Source organism: Homarus americanus, unplaced genomic scaffold (assembly GCF_018991925.1).
Source record: "Homarus americanus isolate GMGI-L3 unplaced genomic scaffold, GMGI_Hamer_2.0 scaffold51859, whole genome shotgun sequence".
NCBI classification, from domain to species: Eukaryota; Metazoa; Arthropoda; class Malacostraca; order Decapoda; family Nephropidae; genus Homarus; species Homarus americanus.
The window spans coordinates 19,769,811-19,797,584 of NW_024711292.1; the positions used below are offsets into that span (position 1 = coordinate 19,769,811).

Sequence of the window (27,774 nt, forward strand, 5' to 3'; positions counted from 1 at the left end):
AATTAGTCACTATCACCACAGAGGCTTGCAGGCCTCTTTGTCAAACCCCTTAAAGTCCATATAAGTCCATATCCTCAATATAATTATCACTATCACTGACTTGGGCCGGCTGTGGTGGGTGGCGGGTGAAGAACTCGGTAATGTTTTGATGACTGGGCGACCTTGTGCGCACCCTGCTTGCTCCGCTTACACAACATGGCGGGAGGTTTGGATCCAAAAATGGCGCGGCTCGTCAGCTGCTCTCCGCGTAAAAGGGTACACGCACCGCGGAATGTGAGCATCCTGGTTTTGGTAGGGTACCGCGTAAACTTGGAAACGCGGAATGTGGGACTGCGTAAAGTGAGGGTTGACTGTATAAATACAAAATTTATTGCTGGGCACACGGGGATGGGGGGTTGGTTCCGAGGCAGAGGGGAGATTATTGGCCCTCACTTGTATCACTTGTATCACTATCCACCACAGAGGCTTGCAGGGCCTCTTTCCCAAACCCCTCTGTGGCTGTGGTGGGTAGCGGGTGAAGAACTCTGTAATGTTTCGTTGACTGGGCGACCTAGCGCGCACCCTGCCCTTCGCCGCCGCTTCCTGCGTAAATGATAGGAATCTACCGCGTAACTAATAATTGCCGGTCTGGCCAGGTGCCGCGTAAATGACCAAAGGAAATCCGCGTAAATCGAGACTATACTGTAATCAAATAAAAACTTACTTTACAGTATTTATTTTGATGATAGACAATAAAAAATCTTGTATGACAATCAACTCAAACATCAATTACTCTGCATATTTGTGATGTGGATGAGCTTTTCACCAAAAGAAGGCAGCACAATCCAAGGCTGGTGGTGATGCATTCAAACTCTTGGAACATAGTCAATATAATCATGAATAACCAAAACAATTTACGGCATAGCCTACAGTTGATTTTTGCAGTGACAGGGTTAAAAGAATTTTTTGGCATACTTTTTTGAGGGGGGGGAGGGGGGCAGCAGTTCCATTAACTTATATTTCCTATTGAAAAACTGTACATAAAGCAATATAACGTGATTTGATATATAAAATCTGGCCCGCTAACTTTGTCTGCTAGCACATCATGTTGTTGAGGTGCTGGATACTTAATTATCGTATGTAAATAAAAAATTTTGGTTTTAGACTTTATTTCATAATTTTTCATTTGTATGCAAATTTTACTAGATTTAAAGGCTCTATGGCATGTATATGTGGTGGGGGTAACCCAGTTGAAGCACTCTAATTCTCTATCAGTGCTTCAGGAGCATGAGCTCTAAAAACAAAAAAGGCCTTGAGTTGTTTCTTGAAGGTCTTCACAGAAATTAACTGCTTTATGGATGCAGGCAACCAATTGTACAACCTGGGTGTTGAATAGGAAAAGGAATGGGCAGAAAAAGGACATTCCTGCACGTCAATTCCCCTTTCAATGTCCTTGTTAGGCTCCTGAAAATGACGAGGTTAAGTGAAAACAATTTTACCATAAACACAATGATATAAATAGGGGTTATGTTCCTTGGGTACATTTCTGGTCAAAATTTTCTCGGAACTTGCCACAAATGTTTCACTTTCAGCTCTATCACCTTTTTCTTGTTTTAAAGTTTCATATAAACTTAGATCTTTCACCTGTATGGAAAACAACGAACACGGAAAGTTTTGTTGATGTTGATTCTCAATCCACATATTCGGCATTCCTTCTATATTTTCCATAATGCCACTTCTGTTATGACTTAACTTTGTAACAGATAATTTAGTAACACTATTAACACATGATTTGATATTTTCTGCATTTCCACAAATTGTTCTTACCTACAGTTGTTGGCTGCAAACTGACAGTTCTTGGTCTGTCCACAGCTCACTGTTCTTCAAATCTCTTTACCATGATTAATTTAAATTCAAATGTAACATTTTTCTTCTTCTTTCTGTAACTACAACCAGTAGTGGTGCATACTGCACGTTTAGCACTCATTGTTCTGGGGCTCAAATATATTTATAATTGGATTTTAAGTGAATGTTGGAAGAGCTTTAACCAACCTCCGAACAATAACAAACAAATATAGCGCCCACCCTGACCGCTTACACAGCCAGTTGTTATCATAACTGGGCGCTTAGCACCTTTGTACTGAATTTTTAGAATTGTCGTACATTTGTCATTTTCATTTTTTTTCAACGTTATAACAAAACAGCATTGACTGAAACGACCTTAATGGGGGAATTGGTGTATTGCTCTAGGCTGCTCCGATTTGCAGAGGAGAAGCTTCCTAACCTCCCCTATCCCCTGCTGTCCTGTGGTTGACGAAACCTTTCCCCATCTCTGCATTTTGGATTTTCCCTGTCCTCCTTTGGTGTAACTAGTTTTGCCGAAGTAATTCTAGTTGTAATATACAGCCTATGTGGTTTCTGATTTTTACTACAGTAGTTTGAACTGGTTCTGACTTATTTAAGGTTTAACTGCAACATATATACAGTATATTGGGGGAGGGGGGACCCGAAAGTATGCAAATTCACACCTCTGCGGGGATCTCAGAAACATAATCCTACTGTACTATGCATTTATTTATTTTTTTAAATTTCTCATTGAGTTGGGTAAAATTGTATATGAGTGTAGCACCTTGTTTTCACATTATAAGGTCCTGCCCACCATACATATTCCATAGAGCCCTAGGATTGATTTAGTTTCCTAAAGTAAAGGCTGTATAGTGCTGCTTATGATTGTCTTGGCCATATGAAATATTAAAAATGGTATCCAGTAGTAAAGGGGTTATCCATTGTAATAATTCTAGTAATTACATTGATCTCTCGTTCTAACTGCTATATTCCTTTTTATTGACTTTGTACTACAATTCCCCACTATCTAACCACTGTAAGTGACATCATCGTGTAAATAAAGTGCCATGATCTTTAACTTAGGTTTTAAATAAATATAATCCATTATTTCCTCAGGGTTCTAAGCAAGGCGGATCAGTTCCTGTGTCAAACACAAACTCCGTCAACATGCTGTCAGTCAACTTGGGGCAGAGCAAGTCTAATATGATTAATTTTAAGATATCCAATGGGCAAATCCAAGCAGACAATATACAACAAGTTGATGGTGAGTATTGTAACAACACCTGTACTGTTTACTGCTTCTACTACAGTACTGAATGTAGCAATTTATCTGTCTAGTCATCCATTATATTCCTAGATACAGGCACTCCCCAAGTTATGATCATCTGGACTTACGATCATCGCCCAATTATATTCTTAAAAAAAAAAGAGAAAAAAATTACTAATGACCTTTTATAATATAGTGATATCCCTGTTAGCCAGAACAATTGGTGCAGAGCACTTCCGGGGATGAGAGATTTCCGGGTAACCAGGCGACTTTCTCAAATCCGGAAAAGTCCCCCATCCCCGGAAATATTTCCGGTTACTGGAAAAACTTTCCTAGTGTCTAAACTATGCATCTTGCACAGACAAACATTAGCCCACATCCTCATAATGTTTCTGTGTGCTGGAGAGTTTTCCAAGAGTCTAAACCAAAAATCTATATAATGTGGTCATGAATGATGCTGTGTGTTATAGCAAGGACTGATATTTTCCACTCCCTTGGAGCTGTGGGGGATTAGTGGGTCTCATGTAACTGACCTGACGCAATGTCAGGTGGAGGTAGGATGGGGTATTGGTGGGGTATTAGTAGATTTCAGGACCTGAAGATGTCTTGAATAAACATGAAAGCTAAAATACAGTATTTTTTATACTTACACTTATCACATTGTATCCCTTCAACATTACGATACATAAGATTTTAAAATGTGGAGTGACAAAGCTGAAAGCTGTGGGTGATTCGAGAGTTGGAGTGGAAAGGAGTGGTAACATGCACCAGTGTTGCCAAGCTCCTCAACAGCTGATCTTTTAATTCACCACCACGTGGTTAACCACGCATAAATTTGTCATACAATTTGGGAGTGTTTGGGTGTGATGTTGTGGTATTAATTAATAAATAAGCAATATTGCATCGTCAAAGACAGTCGTTTGAAGAAAAACGGCATACAATATAGTTTCGACTTACTCAGTCAATCAAACCCGTGGAGGTCCGCGAAAAATGAACGATAAATAACAGAACACAAAGTTCATATTCACTATCACTATCACTGACTTGTGGCGGGGAAGACCGTAATGTTTTACACTTTGTGCGCATCTGTTCGCCGCCACTTCCCGCCAGATATGACCAATTTGCCTCGTAATTAAAGCATTTCATTCTGGCAGACGGTGAACAAAAGCCGCCAGAAATGCAGACTCTACAGTCTCGATTTCGCGGATTTTGTTTACGAAGTTTGGTCATTTACGCAGCACCTGCTAGGCTGACAATTTTATTTTACGCGGTTTATTCCATCATTTACCCGGAAGCGGCGTGGTAGTAAAGCATGCGTCGCTTTCATTCAACAAAACATTACCGAAGTTCTTCACCCGCCACCCACCACAGCCAGCCCAAGTCTGTGATAGTGATAGTGAGGATATGGACTTTGAGGTTTGACAAAGAGGCCCTGCAAGTCTCTGTGGTGGACAGTGATACAGGTGATACAAGTGATACAGGTGAGGCCAAAAATAATCGCCCTCTGCCTCAGAACCAACCCCAATCCCCTGCGTACCCAGCCATCTCTTCTACTAAGTAAGTGTTAAAAAATCTAATATTATTGATATTTCTCTTAAATATTAATTGTGTGCATACCATCATAAAATTAAGATGTTATTTTTAGTACAATGTATGTATTGTGTCGAAAAAGTGTAGTCTGGGGTCGGCCCAGTCTTATTTCAATTATCAGATATACTGTCTCATAACCCCCTTCGTATATAGGTCGGATCCCGATTTTTGACCAATAAAGAAGAGTGATACAGGTGATAAGTGATAAGCAGGTGAGGGCCAATACGACCCGCCTCTGCCTCAGAACCAACCTCAATCCCCTGCGGTACCCAGCCATCTCTTCTACTATAAGTGTTAAAAAATCTAATATTATTGATATTTCTCTTAATACACTAGTGTGCATACCATCATAAAATTAAGATGTTATTTTTAGTACAATGTGCTAAAGCTTGTGTTTAGTGTAGGTCGCTCAGTTCTATTTCACTATCGATATACTGTCATAACCCCTTCGAGTATAGGTCACCCGTATTTTTGACCAAGAAATTGTTAATTATATATCTTCACAGCAGGCTTCCACCCAAGTTTTTGAGGGTAAGCAACAACAAAACTCAGAGAAACACTACGGCCCTATAAACTCGTGTTTCTATTCATTTGTTATTGGCTTTTACACTTTTAGACTGAAACGCTGCAGAAGTTTCTAAATAAAATATTGTATATTTCTTCAAGTATCATTCAAGTCAATTAGGAGGGAATATTATTGTAATACAATAGTTTTTAACTGAAAAACCATTCGAAAAGTTTAATACGGTAATAGTTTGAAATCTAGTAAGAGTTAAAGTCATTGTTTTCGTATGCAATTTTATTCACTTTCACTGTAATACGTGACGCTATTTCTAAAAAATATTACATTTCCATGGAATGTGGCTGTATCAAGCATAGTATGTAATAGAATATCATTAATATAATAGTATTTTTAACCTAAAATCATTAAAACGAAAATATCTTTGGAAATATCGAAGGTTTGGTAAAGTCTTTTTGTTTTCACGTAGTTTATCCTAATTTACATTGAAATACATTCCAGCAAAACTACTATTTATTTCTTGAGAATATGGAAATGGCAGAGTTTTTGCTGAAATGACGACGACATAATGGAAAGTGGATAAAATCGTGACAAAAACAATGACTTTCGCTTTTCTAGAAAAGATGCTACTTAATTGCCGAATGTGTTTTCTAAAGGAAAACCAAGGCTGATAACAATATTTTATCTAATTCACTTGTGATGTAAATAAGTTTTAACTTAAAAACTATCTTAAAAAACAGGTGCAATTGCTCAGGCTGATACTGCAGAGCCTCTGGGTCGCTGGAGGTTTTGTGTTTGCCTGCCCTTCAGTATGGTGCTTTTATAGCATACTTTGAAAATTAAAGCTACTGCATATTCTATTTTCTGTTTCTGCCTTCAGAACAGACAAGCCTAGTACACACAATGTTACGAAAATTTTTTTTTAATTAAAGTACCATTTAAAAATATAAAGACACCAAACAAATACCAGCATTTGAATGGTTTATGGACTCTCCCGCCAAAAAAGACTAAATAGCTGCATTTCTCCTCAGCCCTACCAAAAATAGCCCAACTATTATCTTTCTTAATTATTCTCTTCCAATTTCTTACTTTTAGTCTGGGATATTGCCTACATCACAAATTACAGTAATTGAGGTTAGACACTGTTATATAAATTTGATTATCGGGTCTCCAAGAAAACAGCGAACCACCTGACCTACTAACAGTGTTGCAAGTCAGACATATTTTCAATCTTCATCCATGTGCACGAGAAAGGATGGAGGGATGAAGGCGTATACAAATACATTTAAAAAAGTCTGGAACTTTAGACCAGGGGATCAAGAAGAAAAGTCTTTCAGGGATATGTTTTCACATCTTGTTGACAGTGTTAATAAGGATTAGGAAGGAAAACACTGATAAGTAGCTGCGGATTCCTGGTGGATTAACAAGTCTTGTCCAACCACTGGATGTTTCAAATGTTCACGAAATATGTGCGATGAAGTGAAACAACTGGATGAGATAGAAGGTTATAAGATATACACAAAGGGAGGCAACATCCAAGCCCCATCACTAGGCAACATTATGAATGGATTGTAGAGGCCTGGGATGCAATCAGACCAGAATTGTGGTAAATCTTAAGAAATGTGGATTTCAATGCTCTTGATGGAAACAGAAGACGACTGTTTGTGGGGATTATGAGGCTAATGAGATGCGGAATGAGGATGCATGATAATATTAGATCCTATGGATGATTGATGAAAAGGATCCATATGACGATGCTGTTCAAGGAGAGGACTTTATATCAAATAAAATAGATGACAAGAAAATTGATCTTATGATTTTAATGAAAATATCTAAATATGGTATCAGTATTATCTCAGTTTGCATTGTATAGAATATTATTAAAACACAAACAGCTTTTAACTGAAAACCATTCAAAAGTTTATTAAAAAATCTTTTAATTAAAGAAAGTGAAGTTTATCCATCACCAATACGTGATGCTATTTCAACAAAGGTCATAGCTGTACTCCACTCTAACGTGGTCAATAAAAACCTAGAGGTAACGTTAAACCCATATGAACAACAGAACATATGATTAATTCCAATAGAAACCGCCCCATCTCAAAACTCCACTTTTTGGACGACACATAACTATAAGCAGTAAAAATTTTATCTTTTAACTCTTTTATATAAAAGAAACATAGGAAGAAGAGAAAAATAAAGGTTATTGACAGAAAATGAGTTAAAACCAGGTCACCACGCAGAAGAGATGGTCAAGGATGGGGATGATGTCATCTATGTTAGGAGGAAGAAGGCCAATTGTGTGGAGTCACTATCACTGTCACCCAAGAGTTACAGGCCTCCTGACAAATCCTCAAAGTCATCTACCAAGCTCACCTCTGTCACGTCAGCTTATTTAACGTAAATAAAGCAAAGAACTCGTTATGCTTTTTTTGACGGTTGGTGTTTATGTTGTCGCGGATACAATCGCGGATGTACGCCCAGCCTGCACCAGCCGGGTATGGAAGACTTCATAGCGGTCGCCTGGCTGCGAAGCACTGTTTTCTCCTGACACCTCATATAGCACTTAATATCACTATGAGTTAAATCCGTGTTCTCTAGAACACTATGACCTTCTTCCTCCTCTTCACTGACGCATTCCATCAGACCCTGATCATCTCCATGATATCTTCAAGCAGGTCTCGAGAAGCCTTTCAGATGATGCATTCACTTGCCACTGCAACAGTCTGAACCTCACTAGTCACAGGTTCACTCCTCTTTCTCAGCTGGTATGCCATGCAACACATGTCTCCATGCGATTTAACTCGAAAGTGTTTAGTCAGCAGATCCCATGCCCACCAAGAAGTCTACAGCTTGTTTGACGTTAAACTTCTTCCAAAATTGTTTGGATTTATAGTTCTGGAGCCGCCACCTCTGTTCCCTTAACTTTGCTGTCGGTGTCACCACATACTCAACTCATCCTTGGTGTTGGTACAGTCGCTCAGGAGCTTGGAACTTCTTTGCAGAGCATTTAGCTTACATTGCAGATCAACTCCTGGTCCAGGGGCTGGATTAATGACGAGTGTTGAGTGAAGGAAGACCACTTTACGCTAGTGACGATCCATAAGAGAACAGCCCAGGTAGCAAGTAGGTCATGATGAATCAATATGAATTTCGTACTACGAACAAAACAGTTGTCAAACCAGAAGAGGGACAGAGAAGATGACATCCACTTTATGTAAAGTGTTAAATAGCGGACATTGTTTGTCTATGTCCATATTCTTAGAAGTGCATAGTGGCTGTGAATCACCGAAGTAACTTGGTTGCAAATGATACGGTAAACAGGACGGTGATGCTTCCTTCTGCATCTTCCGCCCCTAATCTTGCTGCTGGCATCTCTTTACAACAAAGGTCTTGGATCGCAGTTTTTTCCAGAAAAGACCAGATCTGGCCCACAAAAGAAAACACCTGGTCGCCGGTAGTACCGTCCTTCCTCCATATCCTCATAAGAACGGAGAAAATTCCAGTCATTGCATCGTCAGCATCGCTCTCACCACCAATGTTGATGCCAGATCTTGTCTTTTCAAACCGCAGCCAACCAGAAGCATTGAAGGTTTGGCTCTGCACCCCAGCTTGATGACATCACAAGGAGGAAGCTCACGTGCGTACTCCTGCACTGAGCGCGTGTCCACCGCCATGTTGCGTCGCGCCTGACGCACCAAATAACTCACCAGCAAATTTTCCACTTTTGCCAGCACCCTGTTCTGGCAATACCTGATCGATGAAGCACCTGCAGACTTTGTGATTTTCATGTGCTCTTTGATCTTGGCTGCATCCTTCTTGATCGTGCGAATCGTAGATTTGTTGACGCCATGCTGGAGCGCGAGATCAACTTGCCGTGTTCCTTTCTCCAAATCTTGAATGATCTGGTACTTCACCTTGTAGCTTAAGGAACGTCGTGTCTTCTTTGGCTTAGTGCCGCTGGGTCCAGGTAAGGAAAGGTCTCTCTCTGGTGGCGGTGGTGGTCCGGCGGAAGCCATTTTACGGAACAATGGATGCGCGTTTACACGGAGTGGCCTTGAGGGATGAAACTGCCGCGGCTAGGTCAAGCGTCGTCTTTCCTCCCTCCCTCCCTCCCTCCCCCGGGTGGGCACGTCATAATACTTTAAGCCAATTACAGCTAGCAGCAGAGGGGGGTAGGGATGCATGGCCAATCACAGTCCGATACGTCATATGACGTCAGTGATAACGCAACAAAGACACACACTGCGCAACCTTACCGCGCCGCTTGCCCAAGCGGAGGGAGGAGGAGGGAGAGGCGAGCACAGGCAGGCAGGCGGGCAGGTGGGTGGCGAGTGGGGCAAATCTAAAAATAGCGTCTCGAGCCGGACACTCACCGCGTATATGTGGAAAAAATCCGTGTTAAGTGAAAGTTCGCTTCTGGCGAGGCACCGCGTATATGAGAAATCGCGTTAAGTGAAACCGCGTTAGGCGGGGTACAACTGTATTACATTTCCATATTTATTTCTGAGATTATATTCATTCAGGCACAGTTTAGGTAAAATATACTTGTGGTGTAATATTTTAATGAAAATATTTATAAATAAGGTATCGTATTTTTCTTTTGTTTCAAATTTAATTAACAAAGATTGATGTTTCAAATTTAATTAAAAAACATTTATGTATCCATAAATAAACTTTTAAAAATGAATACTTTATGTTTTACATACTCCTGTGCATAACATACCATACCATACCATGCATTTGGCTACTTTTGGCTTGCTATGATGACGCAAGAGATCTGCCCTGGCAACTGTACCGACACTCACAGTGGGTGGTGAGTTGGTGCGTCGTTTCCATTGTTTACTGGTAGTTACTGGTAAATATTTTTCAACCTAACGAAACTATTACCCGTATAGAGGTCGACCTCCAACTTTTTGCCAAAAAATTTGGTCTTAAGAACTCGTGCTATACACGGGTATATACGGTAATCCCATATGTTCTGTTATTTCGTTTACGTGTTTCTCGTTTTGCGCGGACCTCCACGGGTTCAATTGACTGCGTAAATGAAGACTATACTTATAGCAAATAGCATCCGATCGCACTTTGAGAAAAGCAAATTAATCTACGACCTTCATCATGGGTTTACAAAGGGAAAATCTTGTCTAACAAATCTGCTTACTTTTTTAGGAAAGTTTTCGAGGTAGTAGATAATGACGAAAATTATGATGTTATCTACTTTAGACTTTAGCAAAGCGTTTGACAGAGTACCGCATCAGAGGCTTCTGAGAAAAGTTAAGGCTCTTGGTATCAAGGGGTAAGTTTTAAATTGGATAAAATCATGGCTCGCCGATAGAACACAGAGGCTCAGCGTAGATGGTGTTAAATCTGAGTGGGGCTGGGTTACTAGTGGGGTTCCCCAGGGGTCAGTACTGGGCCCACTCTTGTTCATAATCTGCATAAACGATCTAGATACTGGGATCAGCAGTGACATAAGCAAGTTTGCAGATGACACCAAAATAGGGTGACAGATTAATTCAGGGCAGGATGCAAATGCACTACAGGAGGATTTAAATAAACTGCAGGAGTGTTCAGAAAAATGGCAAAAGAAATTCAACATCAGCAAGTGCAGCGTACTTAATATTGAAAGAACAAATACTGTCGATGTATACAGCCTTAACAGCATCAACCTGGAGAAGTCGACTTGTGAAAGAGACTTACTGTATATCTCGGCCTACAAGGCGACGGGGTGTATAAGACGGCCCCCAAAATTTCCATTTAAAAAGTAGCTTTTTAGCCCTATTCGCTGTATAAGACCGGTACCCCAAATGTGACACTTACCATTGGGAGCTTACTGACCCAGTAGTCCTTTACCAACCATCCCATTGACCAGTGCTGTTTACACATCCTTGGTTTTTTAAAATAAGGCCAATTCACTTCAAGTAATGGCATCAAATGTTACCGGTTGGTGTAGTGTAAACACTAATGACTCACTTAAAAGTCTGTTATTTAACTTGAACTAATGTCGGTGTCGAATACAATTGTTTCATTTACTTGAAATGGATTTACCGATTTATTTGTTTATTTATTTATTTATAACATACTGTAATATATTAAACACACTGCAAGTATTTTCTTTAATTTATAAGCTTGCTTCAACCAGCTACAGTATTCTAATTCAATAGTGTTTCATTAGGATTTGAGTGAAAAAGATTACTGTACATACTTACTACATACATTTATTACACAAATATATATACAGTCAACCCCCACAGGGTACCGCGGAAAGTGAGAAACGCGTAAAGTGAATAACATAACATATGGGATTAAATGAAATAGAGACCAGCTGACCCCCAAACTCCACTTTTTCCGACACAATACCTATGTTCTAGTAAAAATAACATCTTAATTTTATGATGGTACATGCACACAATTAATACTTAAGAGAAATAGAGAAATACAGTCGCCAAGTTAATGTCCATTCAAATAATGGACTCGACTCCCTCCCCCTCTTCTCACACTACACTCCTGGCTCTTCCCTCTGAGAAATTTTGGGGGGAAAACCAGGTATAGTAATAAATAATACCTCAAACTAAAGTTAGGATAATATAATTGACATTGCTGGATTCCTTGTAAGACCAGGAATATTTTGAATATAAATGTCATATATTTTTCACAAAAGATAACATATTTACTCAGAGTAAACATTACATCTAAAATTTGTATGTCTAATGCAAAATCTATGATGTTTATATTCAAAATGATCATCAAATTGTAAGAATTCCAGCAATGTAAATTATATTCTGGCCGGGTAATTTGTATGAATTTTATGAGCTACAACAAATATCTTCAGTTAATAAAAAAAAAAATATTCTTCACAACACTATCTGTCAATCAAAGTACCCCACCTTGCCTCTCCCCCTCTTCCAACGAGCCAGATGGTCAGTCCGTCCCAACCCTGCCCCCCACCTCCCACCAACCCTCCCTTCAAGAGAAAGAGTGGGTGAAAAAACTAGATTTTAACATTTAGTATTAAATAATACCTCAGATTAAAGTTAGGATAATATAATTGACATTGCTGGATTCCTTGTAAGACCAGGAATATTTTGAATATAAATGTCATATATTTTGCACAAAAGATAACATATTTACTCAGAGTAAACATTATATCTAAAATTTTTATGTCTAATGCAAAATATATGATGTTTATATTCAAAATGATCATCAAATTGTAAAAATTCCAGCAATGTAAATTATATTCTGGCCGGGTAATTTGTATGAATTTTATGAGCTAAAATAAGAATCTTCAGTTAATAAAAAAAAAATATTCTTCACACGGTAACAGATGGTCGGTCGCCGGTCCCTCCCTCCCCCACCACCCCCCACCAACCGTCCCTACTAGATAAATGTGTGGGAATACCAGACTGTTTACCTTTTTAGTAATAAAAAATAAATCAGACTAAAGTTAGGATAATATAATTGACATTGCTGGATTCCTTGTAAGACCATGAATATTTTGAATATAAATGTCATATATTTTGCACAAAAGATAACATATTTACTCAGAGTAAACATTATATCTAAAATTTGTATGTCTAATGCAAAATCTATGATGTTTATATTCAAAATGCTCATCAAATTGTAAGAATTCCAGCAATGTAAATTATATTCTGGCCGGATAATTTGTATGAAATTTATGAGCTAAATAAAAAAATTATACTTCACCCGTGTAAAGGGGTACACCCACCGCGGAATGTGAGCATCCTGGGTTCTGGCAGGGCACCGTGTAAACGTGGAAACGCGGAATGTGGGACCGCGTAAAGTGAGGGTTGACTGTGTATATATATACTGTATATATATATATATATATATATATATATATATATATATATATATATATATATATATATATATATATATATATATATATATATATATATATATATATATATATATATATATATTATTAACGCGGCCGCCGCCCTTGCCAAAGCTGAACTTTCACTTAACGTGGATTTTTCCACAGCAACGCGGTGAGTGTCCGGCTCGAGAGCTATTTTTAGATTCGCACCACCCCCCACCCGCCACCCTGCCTGACTGCCTGTTTTAGCTCATAAAATTCATACAAATTACCCAGCCAGAATATAGTTTACATTGCTGGAATTCTTATAATTTGGTGATCATTTTGAATATAAACAACATATTTTTTGCATTAAACATACAATTTTTAGATAAAATGTTTAATCTGAGTAAGTATGTTATCTTTTGTCCAAAATATATGACATTTATATTCAAAATATTCCTGGTCTTACAAGGAATCCAGCAATGTCAATTATATTATCCTAACTTTAGTTTGAGGTATTATTTATTAAAATTTAGTGGTTATCCCACACATCTCCTTGGGACGGTTGGTGGGGGGTGGGGGGGAGGGAGGGACCAACCGACCGACCATCTGTTACCCGGTGAAGAATTATTTTTTTTTAACTGAAGATATTTGTTTTAGCTCATAAAATTCATACAAATTACCCGGTCAGAATATAATTTACATTGCTGGAATTCTTATAATTTGGTGATCATTTTGAATATAAACAACATATTTTTTGCATTAAACATACAATTTTTAGATAAAATGTTTAATCTGAGTAAGTATGTTATCTTTTGTCCAAAATATATGACATTTATATTCAAAATATTCCTGGTCTTACAAGGAATCCAGCAATGTCAATTATATTATCCTAACTTTAATCTGAGGTATTATTTAATACTAAATGTTAAAAACTCTTGAATGGAGGATTGGTGGGGGGTGGGGGGAGGGTTGGGACTGACCGCGCGGTTGGAAGAGGGGGGGAAGGCAAGGTGGGGTACTTTGATTGACAGATAGTGTTGAAGAATATATTTTTTTTTTATTAACTGTAGATATTTGTTTTAGCTCATAAAATTCATACAAATTATCCGGCCAGAATATAATTTACATTGCTGGAATTCTTATAATTTGGTGATCATTTTGAATATAAACAACATATTTTTTGCATTAAACATACAATTTTTAGATAAAATGTTTAATCTGAGTAAGTATGTTATCTTTTGTGAAAAATATATGACATTTATATTCAAAATATTCCTGGTCTTACAAGGAATCCAGCAATGTCAATTATATTTTCCTAACTTTAGTTTGAGGTTATCCCACACATCTCCTTGGGACGGTTGGTGGGGGGTGGGGGGGGGGAGGGAGGGACCGACCGACCGACCATCTGTTAGCTGGCTGTGTACTGTAGTGTGAGAGGGGAGGGAGTTGAGTCCATTATTTGAATGGACATTAACTTGGCGACTGTATTTCTCTTAAGTATTAATTGTGTGCATGTACCATCATAAAATTAAGATGTTATTTTTACTACAACATAGTTATTTGTCGTCAAAAAATGGAGTTTGGGGGTCGGGCTGGGTTCTATTGGAATTAATCCCATATGTTCTGTTATTCACTTAATGCGGTTTTCACTTAACGTGGGACCCTCTGGGTTCAATTGACCGCGTTAAGTGGGGTACCACTGTATATATATATATATATATATATATATATATATATATATATATATATATATATATATATATATATATATATATATATATATTCACAATATTTTATAATCACAGTCATGTACTGAATATTCTATGTAAAAAATATCAATTTTAAATGAATTATTTCTAGCGTGGTCGACTTCCTACACAAAGACAGGCTATAAATAGTCGTCTTATCTCCCCTCCTTCCCTCCCCATCCATCCCTCTGTTCTCAGAGAGGTCTTGGTAAATAACTTTTGTTTGTTTATTTTCATTGTTTGTCTAATTTATCATGTTGTATCAAAGTAATATGACTAAAAGTTTTAGGCAGCTACCAAACAGGGAGATTCTACTGCCTGGGAAGATATTGGAAGCATAATGTACAGTATTGTCTAATGGTAGACCCTACTTCCATATGGCATCACGAAAATTGTGACCAAGTCTTAGGTTGCTGATTTATCTTTCTGCCTCATTTACACACAATTACAGAGTTTCAATTGTTTCTCTTCCTTTGACAACACAACATACATACAATATGATGTTTCTCACCTCTGATCTTTTTTCCCTTTATTTATGGTTGGTTATTTAAAATAATGCCAATTCACTTCAAGTATTGGCATCAAATTTTACCGGCTGGTGTACACTAGTGACTCACTTAAGCGTCAGTAATTTAACTGGAACTAATGTTGGTGTGAGTAAAATATTTCCATTTACTTGAAATAGATTTGCCGATTTATTTGTTTATTTATTTATTTATAATATACTGTAATACATGAAACACACTGCAAGTATTTTCTTTAATTTATATACTTGTTTCACGAAAAAGGGAAGCTACTATTATACCTGGTAGGTGAAGTTGACCAGAAATTTATGGTGATCATTAAGGACCAAACTCCGAATCCATGACGTGACTTCTGTTCATCATTCTCATCCTAAATTTACCACTGTCGGTAGTTTCAAGAATTAAACGCAGTCATTTACTGAATATTCTTTATAAAAAAATAAAATTTAAATTAATTATTTATAGGAGATAAGTATTATGATCAGTAAATATACAGATATGCATTACTGACCACCTCCAATTTTGGGCGGCTAAAATAATATGATCCTGATCAGGTCACTTTCGCACCATCACTGTAGAATGGGGGGGGGTGATGATAGCAGCTATGTTTATTACCGGGGTTTATTGTTCTTTTACGGTATGTTAGACTGGTTTATAATACATTTTTATTATTTTAATATACCGGTAATCTACATTTTAATCCAGCTTCCCAAACGTAAGTTTCAGTATAAAATAATTAGTGGTAGGACCTTGTGAGTGGTTTACCATGTTTCCATCACCACTCTTGACACGCTAAACCCCAATATTTAAGAGGTAAGAATTTTATCTCTGGTGCTTAAGATGACCCCCTAACTTTGGGCTGATTTTTTTTTTGTTCTAATTCCGTCTTGTAGGCCGAGATATACGGTAGGGGTACTTGTAACATAAGAACATAAGAATGGAGGAAACTGCAGCGGGCCTATTGGCCCATACTGGGCCTAGAAAACAGTGCGTTAATGTTCGAAATAAGGCAAACAGAGTATTAGGTTTTATATCTAGAAGTGTAAGTAATAAGAATGCAGAGGTCTTATTGCAATTATATCTTGCGCTAGTCAAGCCGCACCTCAATTATGTGGTTCAGTTCTGGTGCCCATATTATAGAATGGATATCAATTCACTGGAGTCGGTGCAGCGAAGAATGGCGAAAATGATTCCGGGACTTAGAAACCTTCCATACCAAGATAGGTGAAAGAAACTAAACTTGTATTCCCTAGAAAGACAAAGAGTGCGGGGAGATACGATCAAAGTATTTAAGTGGGTGAAAGGAATCAATAAACGAGATATAGATAAAGTTCTTATAATATCCGAGCAGGATAGGACTCATAGTAACGGATTTAAGTTGGATAAGTTTAGGTTTAGGAGGGAGATAGGAAGGAACTGGTTTACAAATTGGGTGGTGGACGAGTGGAACAAGTTTAGCAACTTTGTAGTAAGTGCTGGAACTCTGGAAAGTTTTAAAAGGAGGCTAGATAGATTCATGGATGATAGAGAGTGGTAGTAACTCTCGACAGGAGCTGCCATGCACAGGTCAACCGGCCTATTGCAGACTCCTTATTTTCTTATGTTCTTATTAGAGCTTATTGTATTGATTTTGTGTACATTAAAGTCTCGACAAACTATGGTTGTAGATGTACAGTAGTAAAATTAATGTAAAAAATACTGAATGTATCTTTTATTTATTGTTATATAATGTACGTTCAATAGAAGTGATCAATGAATTGGTAGAGAAAAAATGTGAGACTGCGTGATGCCAACATATGTACGTATGCACTTATGGAAACAGTGTCATTTATCTCACACACACACACACACACTTCATCCTTGACCACAGACGGGTCAGACACACCTGGCGCTGCTCAGCAGCAGCAGCCACGTCAACTATTATGTTAGCCCATGCCAGCTCCCTCCCCTGAACCCTCCTCCCACCGTAATATCAACAAGTTCTCGCCAGAAGTTACTATTTCATTTGGGAAAGGAATGGAACCAGTGTTGAATAGTGGTGAACAGTGCTTAAGTCAGTGAAAAACAACTCGGCAGTTACAGTTGAGTCTTACCCAAGGTAACCTTCACACAGTGAGGTCCCAGGTACCCAGTGATAATTCCCCTGAGACTCCTCGATGGGGAGGCCTGGTACCACACCTCAGTGAGTGAGGTCCTGTGACCACGTGGTGTCCCCATGATGCTACGACACCACGTAGTGAATGAGTTGCTACAGCATCATGTGAAGTTCCTCATAACACCATCTGTGAGGGAATTACTACACCACGTGATGCCCCTCATAACACCATCTGTGAGGGAATTACTACACCACGTGATGACCCTCATAACACCATCTGTGAGGGAATTACTACACCACGTGATGCCCCTCATAACACCATCTGTGAGGGAATTACTACACCACGTGATGCCCCTCATAACACTATCTGTGAGGGAATTACTACTCCATGTGATGCCCCTCATGACACCATCTGTGAGGGAATTATTACACCACATCAGGCCCCTCATACACCATCTGTGAGGGAATTACTACACCACATCAGGCCCCTCAGCACCATCTGTGAGGGAACTACTACATCATCTGGCCCCTCGTAACACCATCTGTGAGGGAATTACTAAACCACGTCAAGCCCCTCATAACACCACCTGTGAGGGAACTAGTACTCCACGTGATGCCCCTTATAACGCTATCTGTGAGGGAGTTACTACACTACGTGTCTGCTGTTCAACACCTCAGCTCACATGATCTACGTGTGTAAACATTAATCTGTATGTTCCTTCACCATTCTCCAATGAAGGTTTTTGTTAAACCACCAATGTATGTAATAAGTCATTTATGTCCAATGTATATTTTCAGCCTTCGGGCTGCAAACTTTTTCAATAAACCGTTTATTATTATTATTATTATTATTATTATTATTATTATTATTATTATCATTATAACACACACACACACACACACAGTCAGGTCAGTCGCTGCCAACGTCGTTGCCCGTCACGCCTGGATGTTCAAGTTCCAGCAGTTGTGGAGGCATTATGGGTACGAGTTGTGCCACGGGCCCACCCGCGCCACACTGCTTCTATCATAATATGTGTGTGTCATGCCATCCGCCTCTCATGATCACCTCAGAGTTAGGTATCCATGTGCCAATTTAGTATTATGCGGGGATCTTAATGAAATTGACACCACTGATATCCAGGAACAGCTGTCACTATCAGAAGTTGTGAACTTCCCCACACACGGTCAAAATACCCTTGACCTTATCTTAACTGACTTAGCGGACCAGTACCAACCACCTCAACCAATGCCTCCTATCAGGTGTAGCACACACCTATCAGTGCTCTGTGCCCTAGCTGCCACTCCCACTCAACTACAGAGACCCTACATCAAGACCTACAGGCCAATTACTGACTCTGAGGTGCGTCTCTTTGGGCAGTGGATAGTTCACTATCCCTGGACTGAAGTACTTAGTGTGGATGACGTGGACACCAAATGGATAAATTATACCAACATCACCATGGAAGCTCACCACCACTTCTTCCCCGAGAAGTCCGTCAGATCTCACCCAGCTAACTTGCCCTGGATCACACCTCGGATCAAAAGACTTATGCAACAGAGAGATTGAGCCTTTTATCTCATTGCCCACAACCACTACAGGTCCCTTCGCAACCGAGTCATTGGTGAAATACACACTGCAAAGAAGTCTCACTACCCAACAAAATTGCAACACCTGAAGCAGACCAACATCAGTCAGTGGTAGGGTAAGCTTAAAGAACTCTGTGGAATAAACAATAAGACACACCCCCTCCCCATCCTTAGCCATCTCACTAATGTTGACGCAGCTGAGCAATAAAATAACCATTTTGCTATTACAGTCAACCCTCACTTTACGCGGTTAATGTAACCTGTAGGGTCCCGCGGAAAGTGAGGAACGCGTAAAGTGAATAACATAACATATGGGATTAATTGAAATAGAGTCCGGGCCGATCCCCAAACTCCACTTTTTGACGACACACAACTATGTTGTAGTAAAAATTTTATCTTAACTTTATGATGGTATGAAAAAACAAGTAATATAGAAGAGGTTAGGTTAGGAAAAATAAAGGTTAACATAGGAAAAATAAAGGTTAGGTTAGGAAAACTAAAAGTTATGTGGAACACTTACGGTAGTAGAAGAGATGGGTCGGCATACAGGGATGGAGGCTGGTTCCGAGGCAGAGGGCAGACTACTGGCCCTCAGGTGAATCACCATTACTAGGTGAATCACCACCACTGTCACTTACAGTTGTCAGGGCTTCCCTGACAAATCCCTCAAAGTCATCTTCACTGTCACTATCACTGGCTTGGGCTGGCTGTGGTGGGTTGTGGGCGAAGAAATCTGTTATGCTTTGCTGACGGCTGGTGTTGATGTTGTCGTGATACACCTTGATGTAGGGCTCCATAGTCTGCAACAGCTGGGTAGTGAAGATTTCATACCTGTTTGCGTCAGGGTCGTCGGAAAGGAGGAGCTTGGCTTTCTCGATACACTCGATGGCACCCCTAACATTACTATGGGATAAGTGTTGTTCTTCTTGGGATGACGCACCACCTGCCTCTTCACTGACGTCGTCATCATCATCATCTACCATCTCCTCGGTAGTCACATCAGGTTCCATTATCACCTCCAGGATGTCGTCGTTGGTGGTCTCGGAGAAGCCTGGAACTGTAACAGTCTGCGCAGCTTCTCTGGCAAGGTCCACTGCTACTGCAACAGTCTGAACCTCACCAGTCACAGATTGACTCCTCCTCTCACCTGGTATTCCATGCAACACATGTCTCCATGCGTGACGAATTGTAGCAATAGACAGCTGATCCCATGACTCCACCAAGAAGTCCACAGCTTTCTTGATGTTAAATACTCTCCAGAATTGTTTGAACAGTATTTTTTGCTGTGCCAACTGTTGATCCTCATCTTCTTCGCTCTTGCTATCGGTGGTGGTGTCACTCAGGTTACGCAACTCTTCCCTGGTGTTGGTGTAGTCGTTCAGGAGTTTGAATTTTTTCATAGAGAATGCAGCTTTTACATTACAGATTAACTCTTGGTCCATGGGCTGTAATATAGACGTAGTGTTGGGAGGAAGGAAGACCACTTTTACGTTGGGGTGACGATCTAACAGTAGGGGCGAGTGTCCTGGTGCATTGTCCAGCAGCAACAAAATCTTGAATGGCACATTCTGTTGCTCACAGAATTTCTTTACATCGGGAACAAAACGGTCATCAAACCAGGAGAGGGACAGTGTAGAGAACATCCACGCCTTACGTGCGGTCAGCCAGTGGACATTTAGCTTGGTCATGTCCATGGTTTTGTAGGCGTGTGGCTTGCGTGCTGTGTGGATCACCGATAACTTGAGCTTACTGGTACCGGAGGCATTGGTGGTAAACAGGACGGTGATGCGTTCCTTCTGCATCTTCCGGCCCCGAATCTTGCTGGCATTCTATACAACAAAGGACTTGGAAGGTAGCTTTTTCCAATAAAGACCAGATTCGTCCATGTTAAACACATGGTCGTCACTGTACTGTCCTTCCTCCATAATCTCACGTAAAAACGGAGGAAATTCCCTAGCCGCAGCACGGTCAGCACTCGCTTCTTCACCACCAATGTTTATATTGGTGACCTTGTTCCAGATCTTAAACCTCTGTAACCACCCAGAGGAAGCATTAAAGGGTTTGGGCTCTGCAGTTCCTGTTAGATGTTCTGGGTAATAAGTTCTATATACAGGAGAGAACACAAACACCTGTATAGTTTTGTAGGTTCGGTTTACTGGATAAGAGTATGTACACAGAGGTGGGTAGCACTGCTCCCTAGCTAAGGTCCGGTCAACTACCATAGACGACGTATGGCAAGTGATACATTAGCAGCTTCCATACGTCGCCAGGCACATTAATTAAGCGTGTGGGATATGGTATCGCACTTATTTGCCACACGCTGCTATTTCAAACTGAAGACCAAATACCAAATCAGACACATACATAATATGCGACACGCATGCATATCCAGCATACATAATAACCCTTACCTCCTCCCCTATACGCTCATAGCAAAAGTCTTGAAGCGGACCTTTCTTCTGGATCCGTTCTGAGCGTCAGGGACTTCATACTGGGAAAGAACATGGGACTCAACACACTGGTGGCAGGGGCCAGCGGAAGGCAGTACAGAGCGGAGAAAACTCCACCACACACACGACCGCTGGGTAACCGCACCTGTGATCCATGACGCAAGACCAGCTACTTCCTACTTTGTCCCCAACGCGTGGGGAGGGTCGGATCTGAACTGGACAGTGCCGACCTCAACCTGCTGGGAAGAAGCGGTAGTGCGTTGTAGCGGGCAGCAGCGATCCTGAACAAATTCGGCTGGCTGAAGATCACAATCCTGTCTTGACGCACCACTCCTTGGAGAAAAGTTGAGGGTGAGCAGGGGCTGCAAACGAAGAGGCGTCCACAAAACCGGGCAGGAGCGTCGGTGTGGTGGGTGTGTTGCCCGGAGTTCAAAGACCCGGTCGGAAGGCACCATAGTCAATATTCCCAAGGGCCACCTTAAGGATAGGGTGCTTAAAAGATTTGACAGCAGCCTCAGCGTGGCGGGTGGACTCTGCGAGGCTAATGGGCGATGACAACATGCCGGACTCCCCGCCGATTAGGGAACACAGCAAAGTCGGCTTGTGAACTGAGGCCCTCCGTCGGTTCGCGGGTGTTTAGGGCATGCGTCCGGAGTAGTGGCGGGAACTTTTACTGATGGTGGCGGCAGGCGTCGTGTCATGCCGCCCTTGATGACCTTGACCCAGCAAGAGACGATTGACGATAACCAGGAAGGACTTTCTGACACACAGAAAAAAATCGACCGACACAGACTCAAAAGGGGCGGTGGGTTGTGCGTCGACTCTGAAGGGTTCCCTGCTGCTGGCTGGGTTTATGTAGCAGGGCTCTACGCCACGGACAACGTGGAGATGTCGGAGTTGATGCGGTGCGAACACAGTCTGTCGTTGCGTGGTTTGATGACACTGTTCCGGTGGCGCAATAGTGGCTGAGCCAGGGGCGTGGGGGCGTAATGCAGCAGGGACAACTTCCGTTGCTCCGTGCAGAACAAGGTCTCCGTCGCAGTAAAGTTCATCAGCGGAGTTTCCAATGCAGGAACGGGGTGTTGTGAATAAATGGCGGTTGCTAGAATCCATTCCTCCACACACCTCGACAAGTCCGGACGTGGAAGGGTCATCTCGAACCGCTGTTCTGAGGTCCTCCATTGCCTTGTCGTCGTCTGGTGACGGGTCGAGCGAAGGGATTGGGCGACAGAAGTGACCACAGTCCTGGCGGAAAGCGAGGTGGCGTCGAGCACATGATTAGCTGGGTAGAGGCTGACGGGAGGCGGGATAAGGCATCCCAGGGATGCAGAGCTCCTTACCCGCGCCGCGCCACACTGCTGTCGAGGATGCGCTTGAGCTTCTCTTTCAGGCAGCCTGGGCGAGGGTTCTCAACGGCGTCTAAGCGTGTGAGTGGTTGAGGATCGGGATGGCGGGCGTGGTCGGTCACTAGGTGAAAGTGTTGCAGGCCTATGGATAAACCTGCGCCGGGCCCAGACCACAGCCAACAGCTCCAACTCAATGGTGGCGTGCGCGTCTCAGTCAGAGAAGGAAGCTTGAGCCACACTAGACCCGACTTGAGACACCTTGCTCCTGTGATCACAGTAGGCGTATCCGCCGCCTAGCGTGAGGCATCTGTCTGCAGAACTGTCGGCAAGGCTGGGTCAAACGTGGCGAGGACAGGTGGACGAGACAGGGCCTGTTTCACTTGCTGGAAGGCCTTGTCGTGGTCGGGGTCCACAGGAATGTCCTCTTGGGGCTCATCAGGGGGCGAAGTGGTTGAGCAGCTGCGGAGATGTCTGACGAAAACTCTGCTAACTGGTTGACGAGACCGATGAAGGACCTCAAGTCGGTCAGGTTAGCAGGGGTGGGAAAATCCGTGATGGCGCGGACCTTTTCCGGGTCAGCTGCGATACCATTCCCTGAGAGGGTGTACCCACAAAAGTCAGCTGAAGAGCTGGCCAGAACAAACTTGTCGGCATTTAGGGTAATGCCGTGCTTCCGGCACCTGTTGAGTACCTCGTAGATACGGCAGAGGTGATCCATATAATCCTCGTCGTACACGAGTATGTCGTCGACCACTTTCACGCAGTTTGCCAGACCTTGTAGAGCCATGTCACCTCGAAGACAGAAAGCGTCTCCTGTAGCGGCGAATCCCATGGGGCCACGGCAATAACTGTAACGTCCATGCGGGGTGATGAAAGTTGTGAGTGGTCGGTCTTCTTCGGCAAGCTCTATCTGCCAGTATCCACACAGGGCGTCCATCGTCGTGAAGAAGCGCGCCTTCGGGTTCACACTGCGTATAGCTGCAAAGGGCGTGGGAGAAGGGTGCGCAGGACGAGACACCTGGCTGTTGAGCTTGGAGAGGTCAGTGGTGATCCGAACACCACCTTTAGGTTTTGCGACGACAACCATAGGGTGACACCATGGAGACGGTTCATCGCCGGTTGGTGCAATAATTTCTTGGGCGACCATGGAGTCCAGCTCGTTTTTGACCGCCTCGCGGAAGGCCAGGGGAACCAGTCGAGGGGTGTAAATAGCGAAGGGCTTCGCGTCGTCCCTCAGGTGGATCCTCATGGGGGGACCTACCATCTTCTTGAGAGGCTTGGATTCCAGAGCGGACTTGGTCGCCAGAACGTCGCTGAATTCCTTCAGGAAGTACTTCCGAGCATCCGAAGGGGAGGTGTCACTGGCAAGAGGTAGGGGTAGGGCGGCAGCAGGGTAGTTGCTGCTCCCTTCGTGCACCCTGTTGGCGTGTCTTACCTCAAGAATAGGTTTGGGGAAGTCCTGGGAGATGATGGCCAACTCTTGACAATGTCTGTAGGACAGCAAAGGAGTCGGGACACCGTTATGCACATCAATCCAGGCTTGACACGACCTGTTGCCAAAGGTGACTTGTGCTTGGAGTGAACCCAGGGCCGGGGTCATCTGTGAACCATCTGCCATAAAGCGGAGATCCTTGGGGGGCGGTCCTAGATCACTTGGAGAGAGCCCCAAGCATTGCAAATGCTGGGGACCGATGACTGTAGCATCAGCGCCGGTGTCGGGCAACATCTGGAGACGGGATGACACACTGCGGTAGGTCACAATGACACTGATGTACTGGGGAACTTTGGTCCTGGGACGCGGGGGGGAGCACACATTCCTAATATGGCTCCAGCGTTGTCCAGGGTCGTCGTGCCTCTGATTGGGAGACTGTGGGCGGCCCTCTCTGGTAGAAGGGCGCTGAAGCTTCCGTTGACGCTGTTCCTTGGGTTTGTTGGAAGGGCAACACTTGTCATAGTGGCCCAGACGGCCGCACACATTGCACTGGACGCGTTTGGCTGGGCACCGTACTGTGAGTGACCAGTGGCCCTTACGGTCACAACTGTTGCAGGTAGACTGAGCAGCTGGACATACCTGTGTTCCGTGCTGCTTACCACAGTTGTTGCAAAATGAACCGGGCGTGGACGTGGTGGGCGAAGGCGTAGGAGCAGACTTCTTGTCCTTCTTGTACCGGGAAACAGCGCGTACAGCTGTAGGGGGAGCTCGGATGGCAGAGGTGGCACACCTGGCAGCCTCATAGGAGCGACATATCGTCAACACATCCTGAAGAGAAGAGGAAGAGTCGAGGGAGGTGAGGCGTTGGACAAGTTCCTCGTCCTTAACACCCATCAGGATCACCTGCTTCAACTGGGTCTCCTCGCACTGCTGGTGGTGGCCTAAACATATATCTACCTCTTCCGAGGCTCTCTTAAGACGTACATAAAAAGCGTCAAAAGACTCACCCTCCATCTGTCTGCAGCTAAACAATTCCCTCCTGCGCAGAGCTTCATTCTGCTGTCCTTTGATGTGCCGTTGTAGAACGTCCAGTACCTCCTCTACAGACAGCGAAGAGGTTGGGGGTACCTGCAACGTATGTTCTAAGACACGCTGAACTTCCAAGGACAGGCACATACGCAGCTGGATGAGTTGTTTAGGCTGTGACAAACTCTGGAGATCCACCATTGTAGCATAATCAGCCCACCGCCGCCGCCATTCGCGAAAAGTCTGGAAATTTACATCAGGCTCCAAGATGGGCGGTGTTTGAGCTGCTGCTTTAGGTGGGGCTGGGGGGCGTGAAGGAAGCATGGATGAGGTATCTGAACCATTCAGTACCGAGGCAGTGTTAGAGCCAGGGGCTTGGTTAACAGTGAGGCGAGATATCAAGGCTTCAAACCGTGCACTGTCTTCCATTCTCCGTTGGTGGTCTCGTTCTGCCTCTGCTTGCCTTCTGTGCTCATCCGCCAAACGTCTGTGAGCTTCATCCTCGCGTCTCTCATCTCTCATAAACTTCATTAAGGCAATTATCTCTGGAGATAACGCTGAATGTTGAGGTGAAGGGCTGCGCGATGTTGTGGGAGCTGGGCCGGCCTGGTCATCCATCTCTGGGGGACTATCATCCGCTTGACTCATCCAGGCGCTGGGTCCACGGCTACGTAAGGCATGAGACATAACTACTTTATCTGTGTACTGTGTCTTAAATCAGTGTTGACCGGTCAGCCCGTCGTATCAACAAGATTTCAGACAAAAAAATTTAATTCAATACACAGATAAGTAGGTTATATATATAAAATATATATAATGAAGCCGCGCGGTCAGCAAGTGTGTGTGTGTGTGTCCCAGGCAGGCAGAGCGTCTCGCCCCAGCTGTGAGGGAGGGGGGTGGAGATAGGAGTAGCTCAGTCGCTCTCTGTAAACGGTCAGAGGAGGGTGCGCTGAGCTCTACACCCCACAAATGCCCAGAACATGCCGTATACCTTGGAAATCCGTTCGAACAAGGTCACACATGAATGGCACGAAACACACAATGCACTAAACACTTCACAGAAAATCACTGTCACTGACACTGCTCAAAGTTGCGAAATTCTTCGAGGGATGACGCGGGGTTGACCCAAGGCGGGGATCCATCAGCCGGCTTTCCACAAACTTGCACTAATCACTCGTAATAATCCAGTAAAACTACGCACTGCGCCATGTTAGATGTTCTGGGTAATAAGTTCTATATACAGGAGAGAACACAAACACCTGTATAGTTTTGTAGGTTCGGTTTACTGGATAAGAGTATGTACACAGAGGTGGGTAGCACTGCTCCCTAGCTAAGGTCCTGGTCAACTACCATAGACGACGTATGGCAAGTGATACATTAGCAGCTTCCATACGTCGCCAGGCACATTAATTAAGCGTGTGGGATATGGTAATAACATTGCCACACGCTGCTAGCTAGGCTGAATAAATATAAATGGAGCACATACATAATATACATACATAATACATAATCCAGCATACATAATATACATACAGTTCCCATCTTTCGGGCCACTGCAATGTACAGTTCACGTGTCCTTAACAGAGCGCGTGTCGACCGCCATGTTCCGTCGCGCCTGACGCACCAAGTACCTCACAAGTAATTTTTCTGTCTTGAGAAGCACCTGGTTGTGAAAATACTTGATCATAGAAGCACCTGTAGACTTTGTGATCTTCATGTCCTCCTTTATCTTGGCTGCATCCTTCTTTATTGTTCGAATCGTAGATTCATTCACACCATGCTGGCGCGCCAAGTCAACCTACCTTGTTCCTTTCTCCAACTCTTGGATGATGGTATACTTCACCTCGTAGCTTAAGGAACGTCGTGTCTTCTTTGGCTTAGTGCCGCTGGGTCCAAGTCGTTACCTGGAGCCAGGTTTCTCTCTGGGGGTGGTGGTCCGGCGGAAGCCATTTTAGAGAACAATGGATGCATGTTTACACTGTCTGGCGTGGAGCGATGAAACTCGCGTGGCTAGGTCAAGGATCATCTTTCCTCCCTCCCTCCCTCCCCCGGGTGGACACGTCATAATACTTTAAGCCAATTACAGCTAGCAGCAGAGAGGGGTAGGGATGCATGGCCAATCACAGTCCGATACGTCATATGACGTCAGTGATAACGCAACAAAGACACACACTGCGCAACCTTACCGCGCGGCTTGCCCAAGCGGAGGGAGGAGGAGGGAGAGGCGAGAGCACAGGCAAGCAGGCAGGCGGGTGGGGCGAATCTAAAAATAGCGTTGCGCTGGACACTCTCCGCGTAATGGGGTTCACGCACCGCGTTATGTGAGCACGTTAGGTTCTGGCAAGGCACCGCGTTAACGTGGAAACGCGGAATGTGGGACCGCGTAAAGTGAGGGTTGACTGTATATGCCAGAAGCTCCCCCGGCTTGACACAACCAATCTCCCTGCTTACCTACCAGCCCCCATTCCCACTAACTTAGTAGAAGAATTTGAAGTCGCAAAACGTCTGGACAAACCGAAGTTAAAACACTGCACCACCCC

At 42.9% G+C, this 27,774-nt stretch overlaps 1 protein-coding gene across 1 annotated transcript in view; it reads left to right on the top strand.

Annotated features, from left to right (window-relative positions):
- The window catches only part of LOC121855423, a gene marked incomplete in the record, with an annotated part of 222,586 nt that overhangs the window by 174,784 nt on the left and 20,028 nt on the right, over positions 1–27,774 (top strand). The window contains 1 exon segment of the mRNA XM_042350390.1: positions 2,941–3,088. Within this exon segment, the coding sequence (XP_042206324.1) occupies positions 2,941–3,088 (148 nt within the window).